Below are 12,224 nucleotides of genomic sequence, written 5' to 3' on the forward strand. Positions count from 1 at the left end.
GAAAAAGTTCATTCAAATGTTTATATATTGATGGATGATTATTCAGCCCAATAGGTTTTGAGAGCTATTGTTTAGGCCATTAGGAGAAATTATGTTTGTAATTCATTATTTAAGTTATGAAACAAAATTCCTGAGATAAAATTACAGAGAATGTGTGTTATTTGGAGTATTTCAAGAGCTGTTACAAAAGACTGGTCATGTTGACGGTCAGATTTTGTCATAATAAACAGGTGTGACGGGCGACGACAGCGCAAGGATTGATTTCTCCCGTGAGAGATCCCACAGCCTTGATGCACAGCTTGTTGTCTTCTCTCAAAGAAATCCACAGAGACCATCAGTACATCTGATCCCCAACAACACACAACACCGCTATTTCAAAAAAACATCCTGCCAATGACTCGCCCCTCTGAGATCAGGCCTGAGCATCCTGGGATGCGATCTCTTCTACGGGTGCCTGTTTTTCTTTCGCTCCTCTTGTCTCCCGTTCTGTCGGTCATGGACTTCTGAGGCTGGAGCTCTGTTTATTTTCATCTGCTTCCCTGATGTGCTGCACTGGCCAGCGGGAGACACTAACAGGGATCTTTCAGAGGGTTACATCAGTGTGATTAACCGGCTGTCATCAGGGGAACGTGAGACCTGTCTCTGCCATCTCCACTAGGGCTGTTGTAGCACGTCTGATTGGGGCCGATGGGCTGTTGTTTTGGGAATGCAAGATCCAATCAGATGGCTTTGGGTGCGAATGACAGGGCAGAAGAAAAACGAAGAGCGGAAAGCGTCACGTTTCTCTCAGCAGGGATGGCGCCAGAGTGCACAAAAGCCCTTGCGTGACAGAAAGGAGAGAGGTGACGAGTTGTAACTGAGAGCTGGCTGTCAAGGTGTGGGATTACAGCTGATCCTAGAACAGCAATCGGCACCAATCCTCTGCTGCTGATGATTATCAACCAGACTTTACAGCACACCTAAGGGTCCAAGCTACAGAGGGCAATATCTCGAACAGAGAGAGGTTACAAAGAGAGATTGTCCACTGAAGAGACAACATGAAAGACGACAGTGTCGTTTTGTCAGGAACCACTCTTGATAAGGAGGATTAGTGTGAGAATGACACTTCATTATACTGAGGACACTGATTCGTGTGTGTGTGTGTGTGAGAAAGACCCCCACCTCTCTCTCATGGCTGGATTTCTGAGGTCTATGATCAGTGGTATGATTTTTTTAAACTGCATGATCCTGTTCTTGGTGAAGTCTACAACCTCCCAGTGCTTGTCCTGAAAGAACACGCATACAGTACATTGTAAAAGTCAGGATCCCACTGCAAGCTGCAGTGTAAAAGGCTGAGTGCTGTGTAGTGATGGAATGATCTCCTGTCAGTAGAGAAGCACCCAAAGGGTCTGAATCAAGCAGGTGTTTCTAATCTGCTTAAAGCTAAATGTCAGGATAATGAGAAGCTGGTGAGAAGAGAAGCTAAATTAGCATTAAAGGGTAATTAGCTACACAAAAGGGCTTTTATCACAGTTACAAAGAGAAACGAAGAAATGAGAGTCTCTGCTGGACCCTAATGAAGTAGCATCAGTCTGTGTGTGAGTACAGTAGACGATGAGTGAGAGACTGAGACATCACTGATAGCGGTTAAGTGGGTCCTGATGGCTGCTAGATTTTTGTGTGTGAAGGTCATAGTATTCAACCTGTTAACTGTGGTGCTTAATTAAATTTCAAATTAAAAGTGCATATTAATAAATTGTATTTGTATTGTTTTTATATAGTATACCTGTACATAATACCACACCTGGAAAGAAATAAGAGTCTGTGCTGAAAACATAACATGTGATGATGAAAAGTGCATCACTTCCAGGTACATTAGCAAATCAAAAAGTGTAAAAACATTACAATATACAGTACCATTTAAATATTTGATGCAAGTAACCTTTTTTAAGCTATTAAATAGATCTGTTATGCTCACCAAAGCTGTATTTATTTAATCACAAATATAATAAAAACATTCATATTTTGAAATGTTATTACATTTTAAAATAACGTTTTCTATTTTAATACATTTTCAAATGTAATTTATTGCTGTGATGACAGTTGTGTTTTTGGCAGCCATTACTCATTGTCAACTGATCCTTTAGAAAAGTATTTTTATTATCAGTGTTGAAAACTGTTGTGCTGCTGGATATTTTTGTGGAAACTTCCAATTCTACTGACCCAAATCTTTTGAACTTAATTTTTTTTTTTTTGCATTTATATATATTTTTATGTTTATTATTTATGTATTATTTTAGTGTTATATTTTGGCACATATTTATGTAATTGACATAGCTTAAACAATAAAATCTGTACTATTCAGAAGACTAACATTGTTCATTGGAAACTCCCATAAATGTCAGTTTGGCCATGGAACTGACTTAAGTTAACACCAGAGATTTAGAGTGTGCTGTGCTGGCTTGCCTTGAAGTCTCTGCTGAGTGTGTGGAGTCTTTTGAACATGGTCTGAGTGGTGTTATCCATGGCCTCGGTCTGTAGAGAGCCCAAGTGACCCCCCTTCCACTCGTCCCAAAGAGCCTTCCACTGCTGGGCGATCTCCCATACATGCTGCAGGTAATTCATGTCCTACAAACACACACACACACACACACACACACACACACACACACACACACAATCTAAACATTAGCCGATACTGAACCAGAAGTGTTTTTACAGTGTACTGTAACAGCAGTGAATAGGCACCTTCTCAAGAGTAAGGATGTCTTTAGAGGCTGGTTGTTCAATATTAAAGATGTTGAGACCATAACGTATGTTCTGCTGCTCTTCCTTAAGAGCCTCCAACTGGGCATGCAACTCTGATACCTGCTGCAGTGCAGAATCTGGGGCTACACTGCTGCCAAATGGACCTGCACAGACATATACGTACAAATAAGACTATATACATGAAGACAAAGATAAGACCACACACACAAGCACACAGATGCATATGGTTAGGTTAATGATTAAAAAACCGCACATTCAGCTGTCATTTCCCCCAAGCTCAATGGATTCCTATTGGCCAGAAAGTTCGCGAAGTGAGCATGTTTCTCACAATGTGCTATTAATGTGGTTTCACAGTTGGGAGCTCAGCAGATCAGTAGGTCTCTTTCCTGAGCAGAGTGTGACTTCTGGCTCGGACCCAGCTCCGCTCACAAGCCCGGACTCCCACGATTCACGCGCACTTGCGACAGCTTTGATTTACGAGACATTTGATCTTTTGAAAAGCGCCTCATTCATCTCAAGATGGCAACACACAACGTTAACAGTAACACACAGGAACACACTCATACAGACACCAGCAGGGCTCGTTATCTGCCTCAGAGGCCTCTGTGATATGTTTATAGGCGCTACTGTTTACGTCTGTCAGCGTTTATAATGGATACCATCAAACACACCGGCTAAATCACACACTTGCATCTCCGGCAATTACAAAAACCACACATTTACACAATTTAGCATTAAGATGAGCCATTAAGCAGCATGTAAAGATCCATAGGGGATCTCCAGTCAATATTTGTGTAAAGTCTGATTTACTGAAGCATTTAGAACATGTTGAAGTGCGTCGCTAGAGCAGAATGCATTCAGGAGCATTGGTGTAGAGAGGGTTAATGACGCCCATTCTCTCTCTCTGTTGTGCCTGAGAAAAACGTAAAGAAAATCTAATTAGCAAATGTTAAAATGTGGTAAATTTTTGATAAATCTGCCTTGGAGACTTCAACCAATCATACATGTTTAATTGGCTCTGTGCTGAGAAACGCAATGTCATATTTTTCCTCCTCACCGGATGTGAGAGGGAAAGTCACGCTGGGTCCATGGAGAGCAGGAGATGAGATTTTGAAGGGGCACCTTGGCAGGGGCCAGTAGTATGTGTTTGGACTGAATGAGTGTGATATTATTGAAACCATCTCTCTCTCTTGAATACAAATTTCTCCTTCCACAAAGCTGCTTCCTGGCCTCATTAACCTGAAGGAGCCCGCCATTGTTTGCAGGAATAATCCAAACAATCCTGCCGTTTTCAACAAGTTGCAACTGCCGCCCATGTTCGGAAAATCTGTGGTTGTGGGAAATAATGACGTGAGCATTGAGCGTGTTTGCCACGTGTTGATTTAGTGCAAAGCTTTTGCGTTAATCGGCTGTGCCAAAACTCGTACTTTGTCTGAATCAAGACGGAAAGGCTTTTGGACTCATACTGAGAGGAGAAGAACATAGGAGAAAAAGACACAGGGAAAGAATGGCAGGAGATCAAACTGAAAAACAACAGACTTCACAGAGCTATCAACGATCACAAGGTAACGCAAACACAATGGAAATGAGATGGGGAGCGAATGAGCGAAGAAGTGCAAGAAAAAGGGAAGAATGAAAGAAGGGGGAAGGAAAAGTAGGACGAAAACTCGGTCCTCCTTGATACAATTCGGCACAACGTGACTTTGTTTGTGAAGAGAGGTGGCAGCGCGAGACAGAAAAAAGAATTTTTCAATCCCATTTTTAATAGAGCAAAGAATAAACAGCGCAGAGACACCAGCATGAGGTAGAGCAGCATTACGGGACAATAAGAGAGAGAGAGAGAAAGAAAGAAACAGGGTGGCACAAAGGCTGAGAGTGGAGTCAAGGGCAGGATGTCAGCGTGACGGTCACTTCTGCTGTAGGTGAGGCTCCATGGCGTTCTGAAACATTATCTCAAGGCTAATTGGTTGTGATGTGCCGTGGAGCATGTGGGAGGTTGATGGCTCTACCCAGCACTCCCCACCATGCAGAACACCCACAGTCCCAGAAAGCAAAGGCCTGCAGTGCCGCCCATGTAGCGAACTGACCTACAGAAAAAGAGGCATGCTGGGATGTGAAGCTCACAGTAGGGTCTGAGACAGCACTGGCAGTCATCCTACTGACCGTGTGTTTGTATGTCTGTGTTTTCCCATTCTGTAACATTCAAATCTCTCACGTTGATATGTATGAGTGCGTTCACCATTGCTATTGAAGCTCTGCAGGGCAGACTGTGTCTTCTTCTTAAACTCCTCAGAGGAGAGGACCAGCCCACTCTTCATCATGTCTTTGTGTTTCTTCAACATGATGTTACTGTCAATCACAACCTGCTGGAACCGCACCCACTCTGAATTCAGAGCCTCCAGCAACTCCAACACCTACAGAGATGGAAAGAAAGAGCAAGAGAAAAAGAAAATCTAAGAGCGCTGAAATAAAAATAAAAGCACAGTGAAATATGGAATGGAGGCAAGAGATGAAAGTGTATTTAGAAGACGATTTGACTGGAACACCTGAGGGAGTGTATGTGTGTGTGTGTGTGGAGGGACACTCACAGCGGGGTCGACGGCAACCTCGTATTTCTCAAGGATGGCAAACTGCTCGTGGATGGGCGGAATCTGACTTTCTATCTTACTCAGATCTGCCTGCAGAGTTTCCAGAAGTTTTAGACTCTCTCCCAACTCCGGCAGTGTCTGAGGAGGCTGAGACACCCTGAAAACACACACAGCCAATGACTCTGTGTGCATGGTAAATATTTAATGCCTACTGAATTAAGTGAATTACACACAGTAACTCAGAACTAGTCACATATAGATGCTCAAAACATAATGAGCTGCCTACCAATGTAACTTTTTAGTATAGGTCGCTATGGAGTTGATAAGGAATTCTGAGTGGTTTTTAGCATGATGAAATGCTGTGGCAGGGCTGTTGCTACACAACAAAAAATCTAAATTTTGTAACTACAATAAAATGGACACAGAAATAAAAACTACTGCTAATTCAAAATATTAATAAAAAACTACAACAGTATCTCAATGGTACCAAAATAATGCTGGCTCAAGTCAAAAGAGCCCATCTCTGAATCTCCATGATATTTTCTTGCTAGTAGATGGAACTATTTATTAGAGTGTCAGGCCATTAGCTTAGCAACAAGCTAATGCCAGACTCTATTGGAATCAACAGCGAGGTTTGTCGAGTCTCTTATGCTCTTCACGTGAGGGGTGTTAATTGCTGTGGCATGCATGAGTGACCGTTAAAAGGGTCGCTGCCCATGAAGAGCGTTTCAAATTGGTCACTTATGAGGTTTCATTTCAGTTAGGATCCCAGCTGTTTATATAGAGAGCAGACAGCGAGGCAAGATTTTGGAACAGAGCTCTCACACACACCTGAGAGCGTTTTCCTGCAGGAAGCTGTGCAATTCCTTTAGTTTGGCACTGGCCATAAGGCTGAGCAGCTGTGTGAACTTGCTCTGCCACTCGTTACAATGCTGCAACAGAGAGAATTTGAGTGGAGAACAGTCCAGCAACACAAACTGCAGACTTAACACTGTCTCCTCCTTCTGGACGTTATTCGCCACCTCTGTGTATCTGCACAAAGAGAGAGAGACAAAGCATAAATGAAGTAGATGATTCTCATGAAACTAATCTTAAACCATAGCACAATTATTATATTATATAATTATATTATGTACATTTTAACACAAGAGATGTGCTCCTTCTTAAAGATCACCAATCCATTTAATGTCTTATTTTGGATTTTTTACAAATTTTATATAGTTTGGTGTTGTGAAAAAACAAAAATCTAACATGACTACCTAGTTAATTTAATAAAAACCACCTCAAGTTCATCAAGTAAGTTCTCAAAATGGCAACACTTCATGCTGTTTTGTGATAGCAACAAAGATGTATTTTCCATTATAAATCTGTAATTAGAGTTCAAAAGAGTTCAAAGATGGACACTTGGATGCTTGTCTCTTAATTCTTTCTTCCTAATATTTGTTATTGTATCTGTACTTCATATTCTCTACACTACATATTCTCATAACTGCTATTTGTTGGTACATTTTAAAAAACAATGATTTTAATTATTACTAATTGCCACTAAATTACTTTTATTTAAATTGATCTGTAAGATAATGTAATTTAATGGTTTATTTTTTTCCTCACTCATAATGGTTGCCCTATTAATATCAATTTAATTTGTCATCTCAGTACAACATACATACTGTAAATGAAATTAAGTTTTTCAAGAAGAAAAAAATGATGTTCAGCATCATTTGATTTTGTGAGTGAGTGTGAAGATAAAGCAAGAAATTACATTAACCATAGTCATTTAGAATAAAATATGTCTGTGCATGCATTAATTGATGTGAAAAAAACTTAACGGCAGGCATCACACAAGTGTCCTCCCAGCATGCACAAGGTCATTATGCACAATCAAACACAAAGTCTCTATCTCACTGCCAGAGGTGGGTAGTAACGAGTTACATTTACTTCGTTACATTTACTTGAGTAATTTTTTGGGGTAACTAATACTTTTCGGAGTATATTTAAAGAGGGGTACTTTATACTCTTACTTGAGTAATTTTTTGGGGGAAAATCTGTACTTTTACTTCGTTACTATGGGCGACGCTCCTCTCGTTACTTTATCTTAATGCAATAAATGTTATGAATGCTTCAGTTTATTCCAAACGCGCCGTCTACTTTTCTCTGGGCAATGAGCGATGCCCATTCGTGAATGATTCATTCTTTTGAGTCAATTCTGTTCAAAGGCTTGATCAAACCAATTGGCAAACGAGTGAATTGGTTCATGAATCAGTTTGAATGAGTCGTTCAGTTCCCTGCCGCACGCGCTGAGCATCTGAAGCGGTTCACTCAGAGTTTTAACGTTTAAGAATATCAGCAGCGTTGAAAACGTGGCTATGGAACTGCACTGAATTGAAAGCAAATCTGCAAAGGTTATTATTTGCTAGCGATGGAGATCCTTATTAGATGAACACCGCGTGTGCTGTCTACTGTTCAACAGGTAATAACTTGGGCTACATTCGATTACATTACACGATACCACTGTGACATTAGTTTGTTGAATGTGTGTGGCTTATGACAGAGGGGAGTCAAGTTGAATGCAGCTTCCAAAAGACAAAAAATAGCCGATTAAGATTTTATTAATTTTAATACATATCATCAGCTGCTAAATTCAGATCTGTGATTGCTTGCTGGCGCTGAGCCAGAGATAGATGCGTTTATACAGCGCTGCGCATTATAACAAATCACACATGATTCTTTTGAGCTTATTAAAGCATTGACATCTAGACTGTCAGTGAAAATGATCTTTAATAATGTAAATGTTATTTGCTCTCTTTCTGAACAATGAAAGATTAGAAGCAATATTTATATCACATTAACTTTCAATGTTAAATTCACATTTAATATAAAGTCAGTCGTATTAAAAATATGTTATGGCATGATATCTATATCTGTTACTTAAGTAAACAGACAGGGTTTTATAATAAATTACATAAATTGGAGTAAAGGCTGATGAAATATATACATTTATACAAGCACACATACATTACATACATTTTATCTATATATCTAAATAAAAAAAGGCTCAGTATATATGACTCAAAGTAACTAGTAACTAACTACTTGAGTAGATTTTTTATCCGATACTCTTTTACTCTTACTCAAGTAACTATTCAAGACTAGTACTTTTACTTTTACTTGAGTAAATATTTCTAGAAGTACTTTTACTTTTACTTGAGTACAGTTTTTGGGTACTCTACCCACCTCTGCTCACTGCACACACTAACTTTCTGATTCACACACACACTCAAGCATCCATTGTTGACATGATAATGATTTGGCAGATCAAATCTATAGGGAAGAGATGTTGACCCTGCCCTCAGGACTGGCACCTCCGGGCTACAGACACGTCAATAGTCTGAAAGGCCATCGCATCATTTCTCATGTGACCTCAAACACACCCCTCTACGTAGTGTGCTATCATGACTCATGCATTTTAAATCTCATAAGAGATGGATGTATGATAGTGAGAGAGAAACATGGTGAATCCTTCAGTGGATTTGTTCACTAAAGAAACTTTTATTTTACTAGTAGCACTGTGAATTATACATAAGCTCACAAATCTTACTAGCACATACTTTTTAGACCATTTAGACCCTGCTTTTACCACCTTAACAACATTTTTTTCTACTAAAAGAGAATGAAGGACAGTTACACCAGACCTGGCTATGTCAGCATCAAAGGAGGTTACTGTAGGGTTGAGCCGCTGGTAGCGCTGTATAAAGCCGTCTTTTTCGATTTCCCATATCTCTCTGTGTTTGTCCCAGGTCTTCAGGTAGGTCTGCAGGTAAGATGCATTAGTCACCATTCCTGCAGCTATAGCTACCTGGATCTTACAGATCTCTTCATCTTGCTCTGAAACAGAAAAGGAGTAAAGCATTGTTGATGCCATTACATTAAGTAATACACAACTGATGATGGGAATGGATTTCTTTTCACCCAAAAATTTAAGTTCTCATCATCAATTAGTCACCCATGCGTCATTCACTTCCTTCTTTGAGTCGAATACAAAAGAAGGATTTTGTATAAAGAGAATGGATCCATACAATTCTTCATAATGACTATTATAGTTATGAGAGTTTGAAATGACATGAAGGTGAGGAAACAGGAATAAAAAGAGGGCATGCATGGCAAACGTAGTAGGGATATGGCGAATGAGATGGAGAGAGGGTGTACCGATGATGCTGTGGATAGGTTTTCGCTGCGAAGCCTGGCGGGTCAGCAGGTCTGGCAGACGTTTGAACCCTGTCATGGTCTTGATGAGCTGAGAGCTAATGCTGTTCACTATGTGGGCCAGTTTCTGGAGAGAAGGGGAGAAATCCACCTGGAAAAACAAACACAAATACAAGCAATGGAAATAATTTTGTGAAACAAACTGGATAAATAATAAGGTCAAAATCGTTATATTCATTAATTACAAACTAGGGCTGCCAAATTATAACAACAATTACATGGTATTCATTTTGTGATTTATATAAAGCTCAAAAGTTTGTGGACAGTATGTTTTGTTAACACTTAAATATAGCAATGATACATTACATTGATCAAAAGTGATAGTAAAGACATTTTGCAACAGAGTTATGTTACAAATGATTTCTATGTTGAAAATAAATACTGTTTTGAAACTTTCAAAGAATATACATATATTCAAAGAACCATTAAAGGGGTCTATTATGCTCTTTTCCAAAGTCTTGATTTTTTTTTTGGAATGTACAAGAACAGGCTCTCATACTGGGTTGTTTGAAAAACACATTATTTTTCACATATTTTACATTATTACAGCATGTCTCTCCTCAGTCTGGCAAGACAGGCTCAAATAGTTCCTGTATCAAATGAAGGGCCATCTTCTGAAATACGAAATGTGATTGATTAGCTGGGCCAGTGTGTGTTGTGATTGGCAGCACTCAACGCCTGGTCGAGAAATGTCATGCTCCTAACCATAGCCACCTGCCAGCTTTGGTGTAAATATTGCGTCAAAATCAAATCAATTTGAGCACGATTTAAACTCAGATGATTGCAACCACTCTTAAGTTCTTCTGCCTTTGGAAAGTCATTTAGTGATAACACTCGTTGACTCCTCTAGTGCAGCTTAACCAGGTCTCATCCCATTCGTCGATATTTGTGATATCACAAATCCCGGAAAATATGCATTGTAGTCCAAACAAGTTGTTTTTTGTAGTTTTTAGAAAAGTGATTTCTGTTTAATAAAATATCTACTTTTGAATTGGACTTTGAACTTTGTTACTTTGCTGATCTTTTTTATGCTCAAACAGCAACATTACAGACTGACTAAAGTTGAAAAAGTTAAAAAGCATAATAGGACCCCTTTAAAAAAAAATTCTTGATTACCAAATCAGCCTACAAGCATAAGCATATAATGTCTGTAGGATCATGTACCAATGAAGAATGGATTAAATGGTTGCTGAAAATTCAGCTAAGCCAACAGATGAATTACTAAAATATTTCAAATATATATATAAGGAATTCTGATTTGTAAATATTTATAGTTTTTACTAAATGTTGACCAAATAAACCTCTCTAGTAAACGTTAAGTGTTTTTTTCCTATGTAAATTAACTGAAAAGGAATTATTCACAAAATCATTTACAAAAAAATACAACTAATCAAATGATATGTTGATGAGGACCTTTTCATATTGATAGGCCAAAAATGTTTTGACTGTTCACATGTAAAGATTCATCACAAAAGTATGTAAATGTTTCCACTCTGATTCTGCTAAGGAAAGGTTTCAAATATGGACTCATGAGTCTCAGAATCAATTTTAATTTTTATTCCTGAAATAACAGAATCTTGATCTTGGTAGCTTGTCCAGTGTCTTGTGGTTTCTGTGACTGTTTATAATTGTCACTGTGAGAGCTGGAAAAGGTGTGACGCAGCAACTATTGTACCAGCGTGAATTCAGTTGTCGATCAGCCTGACAGATATTCGTTTTGCTCTTGGTGTGAACAGACTATTCATCAATGATTTGTTTTGCTTATTCATTTTACATTCAGTGCAAAAGGGCCTTTAATGGTGTGTCCTGAGCTAGCATTAATGCATTTCCCTTCCCTCTGGCGGTTAAAGTGCTTTGCCTGAGGCAGTCTGTCTCCACAGACCAATGCAACCACTGTCCCTAAAATACACTCAATTAAGTCACACTAACGTTTCTGCTTTTTCTTTCTCACTGTGTTTAGCTGACTAAGCATCATGGGACATCACCCATAGGCCTTAGTCCAAATATACCTCTGTAGAGCTGAGTAGAGTAGAGTGCTGAATAACGCAGCAGTGCTGCCACAGCTGTGATCTATAGAGGTTGTGGTGTTCTGAATGCCCTCTGCATGATGTATGATAGTGTCTTTATGCTGTATGTAAAACACATGGCCAGCAGCTCTCCGTGACCAACACAATGATTCGCACTGACACAGTTTTTGTATTAATACATTTGCCTTGCAATCACAGAGTTAATGATGTCTAAATGTAAGGTAAGTGTCATCTCTTCACGTAAGCAGGGGAAGTCGTGGCCTAATGGTTAGCGATTTGGACTCATGACCCAAAGGTTGCGAGTTTGAGTCTCGGGCCAGCAGGAATTGTAGGTGGGGGGAGTGAATGGTCAGTGCTCTCTCCACCTTATGCCCTTGAGCAAGGCACCGAACCCCCGGGCACCACAGCATAATAGGCTGCCCACTACTCTGGGTGTGTGTTCATGGTGTGTGTGTTTACTGCTCTGTGTGTGCGCACTTAAGATGGGTTAAATGCAGAGCACGAATTCTGTGTATGGGTCACTATGGCTGTATGTCACTTTCACTTCTTATATCAATAGCCACTGCATTATTAGGTTTGACAAATATTAGATTGGAGT

General features: G+C 39.5%; 1 protein-coding gene across 1 annotated transcript in view; it reads right to left on the reverse strand.

The window, feature by feature from the left end:
• Nucleotides 1-12,224, reverse strand: part of dnah2 (dynein, axonemal, heavy chain 2) — a 153,768-nt gene that overhangs the window by 99,682 nt on the left and 41,862 nt on the right. The window contains exons 19-26 of the mRNA XM_059525133.1: nt 9,543-9,690; nt 9,029-9,221; nt 6,168-6,368; nt 5,337-5,493; nt 4,988-5,162; nt 2,728-2,891; nt 2,446-2,607; nt 1,162-1,265 (exon numbers count right to left, since the gene is read on the reverse strand). Coding sequence (XP_059381116.1) covers nt 1,162-1,265; nt 2,446-2,607; nt 2,728-2,891; nt 4,988-5,162; nt 5,337-5,493; nt 6,168-6,368; nt 9,029-9,221; nt 9,543-9,690 — 1,304 coding nt within the window. The remainder of the gene's footprint in view (nt 1-1,161; nt 1,266-2,445; nt 2,608-2,727; nt 2,892-4,987; nt 5,163-5,336; nt 5,494-6,167; nt 6,369-9,028; nt 9,222-9,542; nt 9,691-12,224) is intronic.

The sequence above is a fragment of the Carassius carassius genome, chromosome 3, assembly GCF_963082965.1.
Source record: "Carassius carassius chromosome 3, fCarCar2.1, whole genome shotgun sequence".
Classification (NCBI taxonomy): Eukaryota; Metazoa; Chordata; class Actinopteri; order Cypriniformes; family Cyprinidae; genus Carassius; species Carassius carassius.